The 14,287-nt window shown below is 32.1% G+C and overlaps 3 protein-coding genes across 5 annotated transcripts; all 3 read left to right on the top strand.

The window, feature by feature from the left end:
- The first annotated feature begins 1,128 nt into the window (after positions 1-1,128).
- LOC111285156 (uncharacterized) lies at positions 1,129-5,159 on the top strand. The gene is made up of 13 exons (XM_022874442.2): positions 1,129-1,309; positions 1,400-1,473; positions 1,569-1,649; positions 1,757-1,885; positions 1,973-2,059; positions 2,290-2,343; positions 2,619-2,709; positions 2,797-2,867; positions 2,948-3,017; positions 3,439-3,491; positions 4,205-4,298; positions 4,430-4,527; positions 4,917-5,159. Exons 1-13 carry the CDS (start codon positions 1,225-1,227, stop codon positions 5,001-5,003), a joined length of 1,074 nt encoding a protein of 357 aa, XP_022730177.2. The 5' UTR covers positions 1,129-1,224; the 3' UTR covers positions 5,004-5,159.
- LOC111285155 (uncharacterized) lies at positions 5,045-9,060 on the top strand. Its single transcript, XM_089761596.1, has 15 exons — positions 5,045-5,066; positions 5,161-5,168; positions 5,278-5,365; positions 5,974-6,050; positions 6,164-6,244; positions 6,370-6,498; positions 6,580-6,666; positions 7,023-7,076; positions 7,268-7,367; positions 7,450-7,520; positions 7,607-7,676; positions 8,091-8,143; positions 8,245-8,338; positions 8,506-8,673; positions 8,801-9,060. Exons 1-15 carry the CDS (start codon positions 5,045-5,047, stop codon positions 8,860-8,862), a joined length of 1,164 nt encoding a protein of 387 aa, XP_089617722.1. The 3' UTR covers positions 8,863-9,060.
- A 1,293-nt stretch (positions 9,061-10,353) lies between these two features.
- Positions 10,354-14,092, top strand: LOC111285154 (uncharacterized). 3 transcript variants are annotated; one of them, XM_022874439.2, is made up of 13 exons: positions 10,354-10,612; positions 10,742-10,821; positions 10,939-11,022; positions 11,297-11,425; positions 11,519-11,605; positions 11,986-12,039; positions 12,231-12,321; positions 12,414-12,484; positions 12,568-12,637; positions 12,992-13,044; positions 13,161-13,254; positions 13,573-13,670; positions 13,899-14,092. In XM_022874439.2, the coding sequence occupies exons 1-13, from the start codon at positions 10,453-10,455 to the stop codon at positions 13,986-13,988; spliced, it is 1,161 nt and encodes a 386-aa protein (XP_022730174.2). In that variant the 5' UTR covers positions 10,354-10,452; the 3' UTR covers positions 13,989-14,092. The 3 variants fall into 3 exon arrangements, with proteins under 3 accessions (XP_022730174.2, XP_089619061.1, XP_089619060.1); XM_089762934.1 differs by having other exon boundaries at positions 10,355-10,612; positions 11,983-12,039; XM_089762935.1 differs by lacking the exon at positions 11,986-12,039.
- Positions 14,093-14,287: the final 195 nt, after the last annotated feature.

Below are 14,287 nucleotides of genomic sequence, written 5' to 3'. Positions count from 1 at the left end.
CCTTCCGCACCCTGGTATAACTCGATTTTCTGCTACCAACGACAAGACACGTGTGCTGTATACCACATGTGCGACCCCTGACCCACCTTCAAAAAAAAAAAAAACTAATACTTAATTTTGTAAAATATAGAAGGAGAAGGTATTTACGCGGTATTTTCATTTCCTTCATTTTTTTTGGTTTTTTATTTTATTTTTATTAAATTTTATTTTTTATTTAATAAATTTCATTAAAAAAATCAATAAAGATAAAGATGATAAAATAATTTTTATATTTTAATTTACATCGATCCAGCATAAATGTATTTTTTAAAATTTAAATTATATCAAAATTTTTGTTTAAATGTGATTAAAGATGAATTTAAGGTATTTCATTTTGTTTTGGATGTTTTTGTGGCATTTACTTCTTTTTAAAGCTTTTTTTTTTTAATTTTCTTGTTAGATAAATTTTATAATAAAAAAATTTAATTGAGATAAAAATGATAAAAAATTCATATTTGATAATTTTCAATTTATTTCGATTCAATCGGTGTTTTTTTTTTTTTTTTTAATTTGTGATAATTGATTTGAGTTTTTTTTTTAAAATCAAACTCGTGTTAAGTTAAAGTTTTTAATTTTACGTTTCAATCTTGTAAAATATATATTTTATTATTTATTTAATTATATATATGTTATTAAAAATATTATTTAATATTTTAATTTAATAATTATATGTCAAATTATTTTATTTTTAAATTTTATTTATTAAATAAATTTTGTAAAAAAAAATCAATAAATGTAAAAATTATAAAACAATCTATATCCAATAAATTTTGATTTGTTATTGCAATTTTTTTAAAAATAATAATTGGGTTAAAATTTTCTTTTTAAAGCTATTAGTGTCAAATAAAAATTGAATTTGAGTACTTTGATACAATATATAAAAGAATAAATTTATTATTTACTTAATTTATATATATTATGTTAATAAATATATTATTTAATAATTTATTTTAATAGAAAATTACATTTATATATAATTAAATTATAATTTTATATTTAAAAATAATTATATTTATATTTATTTAAATGTTATTATCTATTAAAATTTAATATAAAAATTTTACTTCTCTCCTATCTAAAATATAATTTAAAAGAGAAAAAATAGTCCGATCGCTAATTCCTTATAAATATCATAGCCAAAATGGAAATTTAGCAATCGCCAGCAGCAGATTGAGTGAAACAGAAATGGAAGACAACAGCACAATTACAGATACTGAAAAACTCCGGTCTCAGTTCCTTCAACTACTTCGTACCAGACGAGATGCTCAAGGTAAAAAAACCCCACAAATCTCTCCAACACATTACCAATTTATATTAATGGCATTAATTAATTGGAATTTCCCTTTTCTTTCCCTCTCAGTTCCTTGGACTGTGGAACTTGCAAAACCTGTGGTTAACCCTTTATATCAAGTTCCTCCCCCAACTTTCAGTGAGGTATAATTCAATTCTCCTTCATGATTTTTCTTACTGTGACCAGTAAACTGTTAAAAAAACAAAAATTTACTGCATTTTTTTTGTTAATTTACCAGGAAATGGAGTCTTGCCCAAAGGCCAACAGTGGAAACCTCAAGGAACTGCTTAAAGAGGAAAATCTTTATCTCCATACTGAGGTAATTAATTGGAGCTGTAAAAAAAGAATTGATATAAGCTAATTTAATTGTATATATGTGTGTGTGTGTTAAAGAATGAAAACTTAGTGTATCTTGGTCATTTATAGGCAGGAGAGCAAGGAAAATTGCCCCTGTTAATTTTAAGTATGAAAGAAAGCAATCAAGAAAAGAGGCCTGCTGTTGTTTTTCTGCACAGTACACATAAGTGCAAAGAGTGGTTACGCCCATTGCTTGAAGTAAGATGAACTAAACCGTTGAATTTTGTCAGGGTCTTCTTTTGTTAGCTATAATTTGCTAACTTCAGTTCTGTTTTCTTGTTTCAGGCTTATGCTTCACGGGGATATGTTGCCATTGGTGTTGATTCACGATACCATGGTGAACGTGCCAGCGGTCTAACCACTTATAAAGATGTATGTAAATTGTGTCCAACGTTTTATTTTTCCTTAATATGGGTTATTTTATTTAACTATATGATTTGAGAAAAATGAATCAGAATATGGGCTAATTGACTTGTATTAGTTTACTGGGTGGAATGGAAAGGTCTAAAAAAATTGATTCTTATTTGTACATTTCTGTTATTATATTTTGGGATAAACCACTTGGAAAGTGATCCTAAAGTCACTAGCCTATCTAATTGCAGGCTCTGGTATCATCGTGGAAAAATGGGGATACAATGCCATTCATATTTGATACGGTAAGCCCTTTATTTTTTGTTCGATTTATCTATATTTCTGGTCTGTTTTGTTTCTATAGGAATTTCATGACTGGTAATCAATCAAAAAATTAAATAAAAAGGAAATTTTATGACTAGTCAGGAGTTATATGAAACTATTGAAATTCTGTTGTTTAATTTGCGTTGTAGTTACGGCTTATAAGAGATGTTACTTTAAGCTGTCAATGGGATTCCAGTCCTTAAACTGTGTTGTTATTTTGAGCATTTCAATTCATTTAAGGTTTTTCATCGTTTAGGTATGGGACTTGATAAAACTTGCAGATTATTTAACAGAGAGAGAGGATATAGATCCTAATAAGATTGGAATTACTGGTGAATCACTTGGAGGTTTGTTGACTGAGATTTGAAGGGACTGAAATATTAGATATTTACTCACGTTGCATGTTGAATTTACTTGAATATCATGAAATGCAGGAATGCATGCATGGTTTGCTGCTTTTGCTGACACCCGCTATGCAGTGGCAGCCCCCATAATTGGTGTTCAGGTAATTGAAAATTTATAATCCTATAAGCATTAATTACAATTTTTGAGTTATTAACAAAATATCATGTTATATATTTGTAGGGATTTCGGTGGGCAATAGACAATGACAAGTGGCAGGCTCGAGTTAACAGTATAAAGGCTGTATTTGAAGGTAATTTTTGCCATGATTCTTGGAAAAGGATTTGATAAGGTTTGGTTTCAATATGATTGGTTTACTTAATTTATGTTCATGCTGGAGGAGTAATCTTTTATCCAGTTTGAGACTCTGCATGAAGCTATCTTAAATATTAATATATGTACTCAAGAGCAATTTAGGCTTAAAATTAACTAACTTGTATTCTACTGTAGTTTCCGAATTTAACACCAGTATAGTGCAAAAAGAAATGGCTAATAACTCATATAACTGTACTAATTTTATGTAAATGATTAGTTTTAGTAGATTTAGACTAATTCATTAGATTAGGATTGGCACATCATATCACTTAATTGAAGCTAGTTACTTGCTCTGGCTTCATTTCAGTGGGAAGCTGTTTTGTCTTTTTTCACTGATTTCTTAAATAATTTTGTTTCAGAAGCAAGGAATGATTTAGGCAAGAATGAAATTGATAAAGAAGTGGTGGAGAAGGTCAGTTATGTTTTTTCTTGCACATTTGCAGACATATTCCATGTAACTTGCTATTTGCCAATTACCACTTTAAAAGAGGTGGAGCACTAACGTTCCTTCTTGTCTCTTTCCATGCTCTTTTGTATGTTACAGTTGTCCCGAACAACATTTTAGGATGAGGGATATTTTGATTGAACGTTTCATTTTAAATGGATATTCTAAAGCTTTTGGCTAAACTGTTAAGTTTTTTTTATTTTGTGTAAATAGTTTAAAAAAATGTAAAACTTCATGAATTAGAAATCCTTTACAAGAACCACCATTCAGTTTGGGACATTTGGTAAAGTAAGTGACACATTATTTCATCTAGTATTTACTTTCTGAACAAGAGGTAAGAAAACTCATACACAATAGATGCTCACGCACACACAACTGAGATTCAGAAGTCCAATTAAAAATCATGATGTTGGATAATGGTACATAAGTATAATGTACATCCAAAACCGCTTTTAAAAGAGCCTAAACTTTGTAAGAGTTGAAGGTAAATGGGGTGACACATAAATGGGATAAAGGATTTACAAGTCATTGACCTTTAATCTTGTTGATGGTGCCAGTTCTGCTGGCAGCTTCTGACTCGTTCCCGTACATTTTCATCTTTCACAAACCTAATTAAGGCAGCTTCTTTTATGCTGTCACCTACTGTTAATCACATTTTATGGTTGCACTTTTCTGACCAGGTTTGGGATAGGATTGCTCCTGGTCTAGCCTGCCAGTTCGATGCACCTAACACAATCCCAGCAATTGCACCACGGCCCTTGCTGATTGCAAATGGTATAATACCTTTTTTATTATTTTATATCCCGTAATTTAATTGCTTTGGAAGTTCATAGTATTTTACTGTTAGGTCCTGACGTTTACTAATATGTTTAAAACTTTTTCTTATTGGCTTTGACAACATTTAGGAGCTAAAGATGATCGTTGCCCCTTTGATGGCCTAGAAATTGCAAAGACAAGGGCATGCAAGGCTTATGAAGAGGCGCATTGTTCAGATAAGTTTAAGGTATGGGATTGCTGCTGAATAATTCTGAAATCACCAGGAACTTTTCTATGTTTGCCAAAAGGACCTAAAAGCGAGGTTGTCTACTCAAGCGGCCAATTGTTGCATGGGGAAACTCCTAAAGATACAAAGCAGAAAACTACTAGTACATTTTTTATGGGGATCTCTGGAAACCATAATACGTGCTCCCTCTTTGACATTTACAAGTGTGCTAGTGCATGAATATACACGTCATGTGTGCATAATCATTGGTGTGATGTATGCATGTGCATGTTCTCCATTTAATCATGTTTGGCATCTTGGAATCCATGCTTTGTTATTTAAGATGAGGTTGCAGCTCCACTGGAATTTTGGTTCTTTTATCTTATATCTTTTGCGTCCTAACTATGCAGCTCATTGCACAACCTGGAATATGGCACCAAATGACGCCATTAATGGTGAAAGAAACGAGTGATTGGTTTGATCGGTTCCTCAAGTAATAATTTCATCCATTTAAGGTTTCTGTGTTTGTTGTTTGTAGATGGAAGTGTGTTTTGTAATCAGTATGCTACATTTTGATTGATGTGATGAACTCTGAGATAAAATCTCCTTAAATGTAGTTCTAATTCGTAATAAGTAAGTAATTCCATTTTACAGACTTTGATGTAATTTCTCTCTGTTTTCCTCATGCGATAACATTTTTGTTTCCCCCAACCCCAAAACTTATAGTTGAAAAATCAAGGATTAGGAACATTATTATATCACCAAAGCTAGCAAAAAAAAAAAAAAAAGCAAGCATGGTTTTATGCAGACCTGAAATTTGAAGGAAAGCGGCAGCCATTTGTGGAAAGTAGCTCCAAAGGTAAGCTGCCCGATCCTATGGTCCAAATAGAAATGCAGGTTAGGCTAGTTGGAGGGTCGATCACGACAGTTACATCTGAGCCTAAATAGTCTAATCATATGAGTTATTGTCATGTCATCAAGAAAGAAAAGCACCTTAATCTCCAATTTATAAAAATCCAAATTTCATTCTATCAAGAAAGGAAAAAAAAAAAAAAAAAGAGACAGATTAAGATGAAAAGGCTTAGACTTTGCCATTTCAAATTTCAAAGCCAAACAAAGAAGAGAATTCTCTCGGCTTTCTTTAAAAAAAAAAAGAGAAACAGGATCTCTTCTTCTTCTTCCTTCCAAGACATTTGTTTCTTCTTCTTCTTCTGGTTGGGCCTCGCAGCATTTGAAGTGGAACACAGTAGTACTATTAATGATGATGCTGACAAGATTCGATCTTAGTTCCTTCATCTTCTGCGTACCAGACGATCTCCTCGAGGCCAAACCACCCATTCCCAAAACTACTCCGAATTGAACCACCGCCTTTCCTAGTGCTGTGTTTGTTTTTTGTTTTATATCAATGATTGAACTTACTATTTATATGTACTGAAAAGTGGTTTTTTTTTTTTTTTAAATTCTCAGTTCCTCTGACTGTGGAACCTGGGAAACCCGTTCTCCATCCTTTCTTTCAAGAAGTTCCTATACCGACGTTCAGTGAGGTCAATTTCTTATCTTTCAGAGAAGGGTGTATTTTGACTTTTGAGTAGTGGACTACTAGGAAATGTTTGATTTTTATTACTGGAGTAATATTTTCTTTGAGAATTTTGACCAGGCAATGGAGTCTTGTCCGAAGGCTCCTATTAAAAATCTCAAGGAACGGCTTCAGGAGGAAAACCTTTATTTGCACACTGAGGTAATTGGCGTTTCTGAAATCACTTATTCAATTAAACTGAAGCATTCAAGTAATCAGATTTATATGTTATTCTAGTTTCAATATCAGAATTAATTGGTAATCTAAATCTTGTTGATTTCTGATAGGCTGGAGAGCAAGGACAGTTGCCTGTGTTAATCTTAAGCTTGAAAGACAGCAGTCAGAAAAGAAGGCCTGCTGTTGTTTTTCTGCATAGTACCAATAAGAACAAAGAGTGGTTGCGACCACTGCTTGAGGTAGCTATACTTATCCCTGCCCTTCCTTATTAGCTCTTATTTACTAGGATGACCTTCATCTTTTTCATTTTCCTCCTTCAGGCATATGCTTCAAGGGAATACATAGCCATCGCTATCGATTCTCGCTACCATGGTGAACGTGCTCACAACCTCACTACCTATCGGGATGTGTGTAAACTATATCCAATGTTCTTTTAGTTTAAACCGTGTTAAAATCAGTTTCACTTCATTATTTGAGAAAAATATATGAATCAGAGTGTGGACAACTTCTATTCTGATAGCAATCATGCAGAAATGATGTTGAATAAGTTCTAACCTTTTTTTTTTTTTGACATTAGTCACAAGAAAATTGATTATTTTTCAGTAGATTAGTTTTGCCTCTGGTGTAGAACACTTATACATGAATCCATGTGCAACTTAGTATGCTTTTAATTAAGTGATAATTTGGACCAATCTTGGGTATGGTTTTTTCTATTTTTCTTTTAAGCAATGCCTCTAATAACAGAATGCTATTTGAACTGCAGGCTCTAGTGTCATCATGGAAAAAAGGAGATACAATGCCATTTCTATTTGATACAGTAATTCCATTGTTCTTTTTTTTTTTTTATAATTTTGTTTTGAGTTCTGTGAAAGTTATTGTTTCTACTTTTTAGTTCCTATGGCTCAAAATTGGATGCTACTTAAAGCCAGGGGAGAGTTAAAACTTAGTAAGATTTGCACAGTTAAATTTCCAAATGTTCTGCTTCTTCTGAGGTTTTCATCCTTGCAGGTGTGGGATTTAATAAAACTAGCAGATTATCTGACTCAAAGAAAAGATATAGACACTAGTAGAATTGGAATTACTGGTGAATCACTTGGAGGTTCGTTAAGTGAGATTTGAAGTTATGGAAATATGCATGTATACTTACTGCATATAGCATGTAGAATTTAAGTGAACATTATGAAATGCAGGAATGCATGCTTGGTTTGCTGCCTTTGCTGACACCCGCTATGCAGTTGCTGCTCCAATAATTGGTGTTCAGGTGAACAAAATTTTGTAAATTCTTGAAAGCATAAGAAAACATTCTTTACAAATAATTAAGAAAACTTTCATGTTACATATTTGTAGGAATTTCAATGGGCCATAGACCATGACAAATGGCAGGCTCGAGTTGACAGTATAAGGGCTGTATTTGAAGGTAATATTGACAAGAGTACTTGGAAATGAGAATTTGTTAGGTTTGCTTATAAATTTAGGATTCATTGTAACGTAGCTACCTTTTATCTAGTTTAGGCTGATTTTTAGATTATATATGAATATAAAGCTACCTTGAACGCTTACATGAAAGGTGTATCTAAAATTAGCCAACCTTTCTTTATTGGAGTTCCTGAAGTAAAGGCTTCTATGTAACAATATGAAATGTTAAACTGATTACAAAATTGCACCATATTATGAAAATGATTACATTTAGTTGAGTTAATAGTGAGTTTTTCTGATTATGACTGGCATGAATTATCAATTTCTTGAAGCATTCTTGTTACTATAGCTTAATTTCAATGAGAAGCTGCTTCGGCACTTTGTGTCTCTTATTATCTTTAATAATTTTCTTCAGAAGCAAGGATTGATCTAGGCAAGAGTGCAATTGATAAAGAAGTGGTGAAGAAGGTGAATTAACATGATTCTCTTTAATACAATTGATCTGAATTAAGTTGCTTCGTTAATGCTATCATCTAACATTGGTTTACATCTGCTGCTCCTTTGACTAGGTTTGGGATCGGATTGCTCCTGGTCTAGCATCCCGGTTTGATTCACCTTACTCAATTCCAGCTATTGCACGACGACCACTGCTGATTTTAAACGGTATAATACTCTTTTTGCACTTCAAGTCACCAGAACTTTGGGGGATGTCAGAATTTGCCTCCTTGGTTATGTACAAAATGCTTGAAGGAAATTTTTTGTATTATTTACCAGTGAAGTTGTTATGCAAGTTTCAGTAAAAAGAACGCTTTGGCTTTGACAATTACTAGGTGCTGATGATCCACGTTGCCCTATTGATGGTATAAAAACTCCCACAAAGAGGGCTCGCAAGGCTTATGGAAAGGCTCATTCTTCAAATAATTTTAAGGTAGTGGATGGATTAGTAGGTGACAATTACTCTGAAAGTACTTACTTCAGTTCCTGTAATGGCTCTTTAGGTATGTAGTTCAAGATGTCTATTCATGTAGGTAACTCTTATGAGTTACCTAGCATGTGGAGAAATAAAAGAGCAAATGGCACTGTTATGAGTTAATATTTCATATGTTTTGTTTCCTTAATGTGCAGCTCATCGTACAACCTGGAATAGGCCACCAAATGACACCGTTAATGGTGAAAGAAGCAAGTGATTGGTTTGACAGGTTCCTCAAGTAATAACTTGATCTAGTTGTGGTTTTTGTGTTTTGTTGTTTGTGGATGGAAATGTGTATTGTAATTTGTATGCTGCAGCTCATTTTGAATGATGTGATGAACTCTCAGACAAAATCCCATTGCAGTTCTAATTTGTAATGACAAGAAAGTAATTCCATTCTACCGAGTTTGGTCCATTTTCTCTCTGATTTCCTTATGCAATCACATTTTTTTGTTAGAGTTAATAGCACGTATAGATTCTATTTGGATAGGCGGTGAGATTGAAAACAGTAATAAAATTTATTGTAATTGTTGTAATTGAAAAAAAAAAAGTTACTGTAATTGTAATTGAAAAAAATTTTAATGAAAAATTTATGTTGATTTGATTTTACTAGAGTTGATATTTGGATTTAACTAGAGGTGCAATGATCTAAATTTTATTTGAAAAATAAAAGATATTTAATATTTAAAAAAATAAATCTTTTGGATAGAAATAAAATTTTTTATTATAATTTATGAATAAAATAACATTTTTAATATAATTTTTTTGTTTTTAAAATGATATTAAATTTTTAACAAAAGGAATTCGTAATTTGTAATTTAATTTTTAATTTTTAAAAATTTATTTTCTATTAAAAAAAATCTAACTAATAAATTATATTACAAAAAAATATAAAATTATAATTTTAAATTTAATATTTTATAAAATATGTAAAATTTTGAAATATTTTGTCATTGATCTTTAAATTTTAAGAGAATTTTATTTTGATATCTTTTCTATCACATGAGATGTTTGTTGATATTGTTATATGATATTAATTACTATTTATCATTAATTTAAATAATTTTATAGACGGAATAATATAAACAAAATCATTTTTGGATAATTACAAATTTAATTAAAAATTTAATTAAAAATTCTTAAAAATTAAAAATTAAAATAAAATTTAGGTCATGTTATTAACTTTTTTTCATTAACAAAAGTTCAAAACTATATCCAAAGTATAGTGCCCAATCCTAAATTCCAATTAGAATAATAGATTAAAGGTTAGGCTAGTTGGAATTATCCAAAGTGTAATATAAAGAAGGAAGATATTATTATTATTATTATTATTATTATTATTATTATTATTTGTAAATTACGAATTTTTTGGAATTGATTGCATAAATTTGCATAATATATGCACTTTCTGTTAAGAAATAAGTTAAATGATAGTTTTTTTATTGTAAATTTTATTTTTTGATAATTTAATCATCAACCAATAATAAGAAATAAATTTATTTATACACATTGATTTTAATTAATAATTTATTTCTTTGAACAAAATTTAATCGAAAAAATAATTAAAAAACATAATAATTTCTTTAAACAAAATTGTTAAAAAAATGATAATTAGAAAAACGGAATAATTTTTGAAGCAGGCAACGTAGGGCGGGTCATTTTCTAGTTTTTATAATTAAATTGGACGGTGCTTCCACATAGTCCACATGGAGGTTATTGCTTACATTATTACAAGCCATTTGCAACTAAATCACCGTTTCTAAACCAAACAAAGAAGAAAATTCTTATTGTTAATTTTTCTTTAAAAATGAGAAACTGTACCATTTGTTTGTTTTTCTTCTTCATCTGCTCTTGGGGTTCTGCATCACTGGAAATAGAGCACGACAGTACTAATGTTAATGATGATGCTCACAAGATTCGGTCGCAGTTCCTTCATCTTCTACGTACCAGACGATCACGTCCTCAAGGTTAAACCACCTGAGATTTACAACCCTCTTTTCTAATGCTCTGTTTGGTTTTTGTTTTATATCAATGGTTGAACACAGTTTTCTATTTATATGCACTGAAAAAAATGTTTTTTTTTTTTAAATCCTCAGTTCCTCTGACCGTGGAACCTGCAAAACCAGTGCTCGATCCTTTGTTTCAACTAGTTCCTCCTATACCAACATTCAGTGAGGTCAATTTCTCATTTTCTTTTTGAGAAAAAAACATGTGTTTCGGGAAGTTGGGTAATAGAAAATGTTTGATTACTGTACTTCTTATTATTATTATTTTCTCTGAAAATTTTCACCAGGAAATATTGGAGTCTTTGCCGAAGGCTCATGTTAAAAACCTTAAGGAACGACTTAAAGAGGAAAATCTTTATTTGCACACTGAGGTAATTGGAGTTCTGACGACTACCATTTCATTTCTTTTCACTTTTAGTTGCTGAAATCACTTATCCGGTTAAACTGAAGCATTCAAGTAATCAGATTTATAAAATACGCTTGTTTCATGCCAGAATTGGTAATCCATATATTCAAACATCTAAAAGCTTGTTAATTTCTGGTAACTCACATAATAAATATACCTGAGTGAAAGATACGACCAAATACACTTTCAATGGCAAGTGAAGAAAGCTTAATCACTCTAAGGCTGTTGCTGATATATAGGCTGGAGAGCAAGGACGGTTGCCTGTGTTAATCTTAAGCTTGAAAGACAGCAATCAGACAAGAAGGCCAGCTGTTGTTTTTCTGCATGGTACCAGTATGAACAAAGAGTGGTTACGACCATTTCTTGAGGTAGCTATATTTCTTTAGCCTTCCTTAGTTATTAGCTTTTGTTTGCTAGGATGAGCTCAATCTTCTTCATTTTCTTCCTCCAATTTGTTTCAGGCATATGCTTCAAGGGAATACATAACCATCGCCATCGATTCTCGCTACCATGGTGAACGTGCCTGCAATCTGACTACCTATCAAGATGTGTGCATGCTACATCCAATGTTCCTTTGTTTAAACCGTGTTAAAATCAGTTTCACTTCATTCTTTGAGAAAAATATGAACCAGAGTTTGGACAACTTCTATTCTGATAGCAATCATGGCATAAATGATGTTTGAAGAAAAGCTCTAAACTTTTTTTGCTAATGCTCTTCCATACTATAGTGAAGGTTATTGTAAAAATGTTTTGACTGTTTTGAAATAAGTCACTATAAAATTTATTGCGTTTTAGGAGGTATTAATCTGCAACTTATAATATGGTTTTAATTAAGTAAAAATTTGGACCAATCTAGGTATGGTTTAGCCTCCATTCTATTTTTCTTTTAATCAGTGATCCTAATAACATAATGCTATTTAACCAGCAGGCCCTAGTGTCATCATGGAAAAAGGGAGATACAATGCCATTTATATTTGATACTGTAATTTCTCTTTCTCTGTGCCCTTTTTTATTAAGTATTATTTTGTTTTGAGTTGTGTGAAAATTATTGTTTCTACCTTTTAGTTCCTATGGCTCAAAAAAGAATGTTACTTGAAGCCAAGGGAGATTTAGAACTTAATGGTTAAATTTCCAAAGTCATTTGCTTCATCTAAAAGATTTTCATTCTTTCAGGTGTGGGATTTAATAAAACTAGCAGATTATTTAACTCACAGAAAGGATATAGACCCTGCTAGAATTGGAATTACCGGTATATCGCTTGGAGGTTCGTTAAAAGAGGTTTGAAATGATGGAAATATAGCATGTATGCTTACTACATATACCATGTAGAATTTAAGTGAACATCATGAAATGCAGGAATGCATGCTTGGTTTTCTGCCTTTGCTGATACCCGCTATTCAGTTGCTGCTCCAATCATTGGTGTTCAGGTAATCAAATTCTTTTAAATTCTTGAAAACATAAGAAAATGTTTCATAATAATTAAGAAAACTTTCATGTTATATATTTGTAGGGATTTCGATGGGCCATAGACAATGACAAATGGCAGGGTAGAGTTGATACTATAAAGGCTGTATTTCAAGGTAATGTTGACAGCAGTACTTGGAAATGAGAAATATAACAATGTATATGAATATGAATATGAACCTTCAACACTTTTTTCTGGACATGAAACGTGTCTGGATCTAAAATTAACCGACCTTTCTCAATGGGAGTTCCTGAAGTACAAGCTTGCATGTAACAATATGAAATGTCAAAATGATTTCAAGATGGCACGGTATTATGGAAATAATTTCATGTAGTTGAGTTAAATAGTGAGCCCTTCTGATTACAACTGGTATGACCTATCAATTTCTTGAAGCATGCTTGTTACTCTAGCTTCATTTCAAAGGGCAGCTGCTTCAATACATATGTCTCTGATTAACAATTTTGTTCAGAAGCAAGGATTGATTTAGGCAAGAGTGCAATCGATAAAGAAGTGGTAGAGAAGGTCAGTTAAATTGATTCTCGTTAATAATTTTCTTCAGAATCCTAATAAACTTGCTTCTTTCATGCTGTCATCTAGTGTTGGATTACATATCCTTATGGTTCTGCTCTTCTGACCAGGTCTGGGATAGGATTGCTCCTGGTCTAGCATCCCGGTTTGATTCACCTTACTCAATTCCAGCCATTGCACCACGTCCTCTGCTGATTTTGAACGGTATAATACTATATCACACCTCGAGTGAGTCACCAGAGATCCTAGGGAATGAAAGTTGCCTCCCTGGTTTCTCCAGTCTTTTTCTTGCATAGTCTAACAGTAAGCCTAGCTGACATGCTAAGCTCTTTGCTTTCAACTCTCCCAATTTGTGTATGATTAAATGGGTTCTCTTTAGTGTAATGGCTATGGCAAGACGCTTGGATTTACCAGGCATAAGGCCAAAACTTATTTCTTTACCAGGTGGCATTGTCCTTCTACTATTATTAACTAGTGATTTAGCTTTTAGTTAAAAAACGTTTTCGCTGTGACAATTATTAGGTGCTGATGATCCACGTTGCCCGCTTGATGGTATAAAAACTCCCACAAAGAGGGCTCGCAAGGCTTATGCAAATGCCCATGCTTCAAATAATTTTACGGTATGGATTATCCAGTGGCAATTACTCTGAAAATACTTAAGTTCTTGCAATGGTTTTAAGGCCATGTAGTCCAGGAGATGTCTCTATTCGAGTAGGTAACTGGTGGATAATAAATAACCCTAAAAAATTGACAGCACATTCTCACAGTCACAAACGTAGGAAAAAAGAAAGAGTAAATGATGCTGTTATGAGTTAGTATTTCATATATTTTATTTCCTTAATGTGCAGCTCATCGCACAACCTGGAACAGGCCACGAACTGACACCGTTAATGGTGAAAGAATCAAGTGATTGGATGGACAGGTTCCTCAAGCAATAACAATTTCTATTTGCTGTAACTCGCTTTGAATGATGCAATGTTCCTGTGATCAAGACTTTGTTCTAATCTGATCATACCAATAAATTATGAACTAGTTATCTCCATTCTATAGGGTTGATGCATGCAATCTCTCTCTTTTCCTTGTGCAACCATAATTTTTGCCTGAGCCCAACATTAGATTACATAACATTAACTACCCAAAAGAAATTCGACCAGGTTTTCCATCACTAGTTTGAAGGAAACTTTCCTCAAAAGTGGCCACTAGTTAAACCCAATTTTTAGGTATTTGAGACAAGAAA

The sequence above is a fragment of the Durio zibethinus genome, chromosome 6 (genome assembly GCF_047325235.1).
Source record: "Durio zibethinus cultivar Kanyao isolate XHJ-2024 chromosome 6, ASM4732523v1, whole genome shotgun sequence".
NCBI lineage: Eukaryota > Viridiplantae > Streptophyta > Magnoliopsida > Malvales > Malvaceae > Durio > Durio zibethinus.
Note: the sequence above shows the minus strand (reverse complement) of the source record. Positions and strands in the feature narration are given on the sequence as shown.

Coding starts and splice junctions, on each gene's coding strand:
- LOC111285154 (XM_089762934.1), top strand. CDS start 10,453: ATGAGAAACTGTACCATTTGTTTGTTTTTCTTCTTCATCTGCTCTTGG. Junction 11,606..11,982: donor ATCTGACTACCTATCAAGAT/GTGTGCATGCTA, acceptor CTATTTAACCAG/CAGGCCCTAGTGTCATCATG. Junction 13,045..13,160: donor ATAAAGAAGTGGTAGAGAAG/GTCAGTTAAATT, acceptor TCTTCTGACCAG/GTCTGGGATAGGATTGCTCC.
- LOC111285155 (XM_089761596.1), top strand. CDS start 5,045: ATGGAAGTGTGTTTTGTAATCA. Junction 7,521..7,606: donor CTCCAATAATTGGTGTTCAG/GTGAACAAAATT, acceptor ACATATTTGTAG/GAATTTCAATGGGCCATAGA. Junction 8,674..8,800: donor TTCCTGTAATGGCTCTTTAG/GTATGTAGTTCA, acceptor CTTAATGTGCAG/CTCATCGTACAACCTGGAAT.
- LOC111285156 (XM_022874442.2), top strand. CDS start 1,225: ATGGAAGACAACAGCACAATTACAGATACTGAAAAACTCCGGTCTCAG. Junction 1,886..1,972: donor GGTTACGCCCATTGCTTGAA/GTAAGATGAACT, acceptor TTCTTGTTTCAG/GCTTATGCTTCACGGGGATA. Junction 2,060..2,289: donor GTCTAACCACTTATAAAGAT/GTATGTAAATTG, acceptor ATCTAATTGCAG/GCTCTGGTATCATCGTGGAA.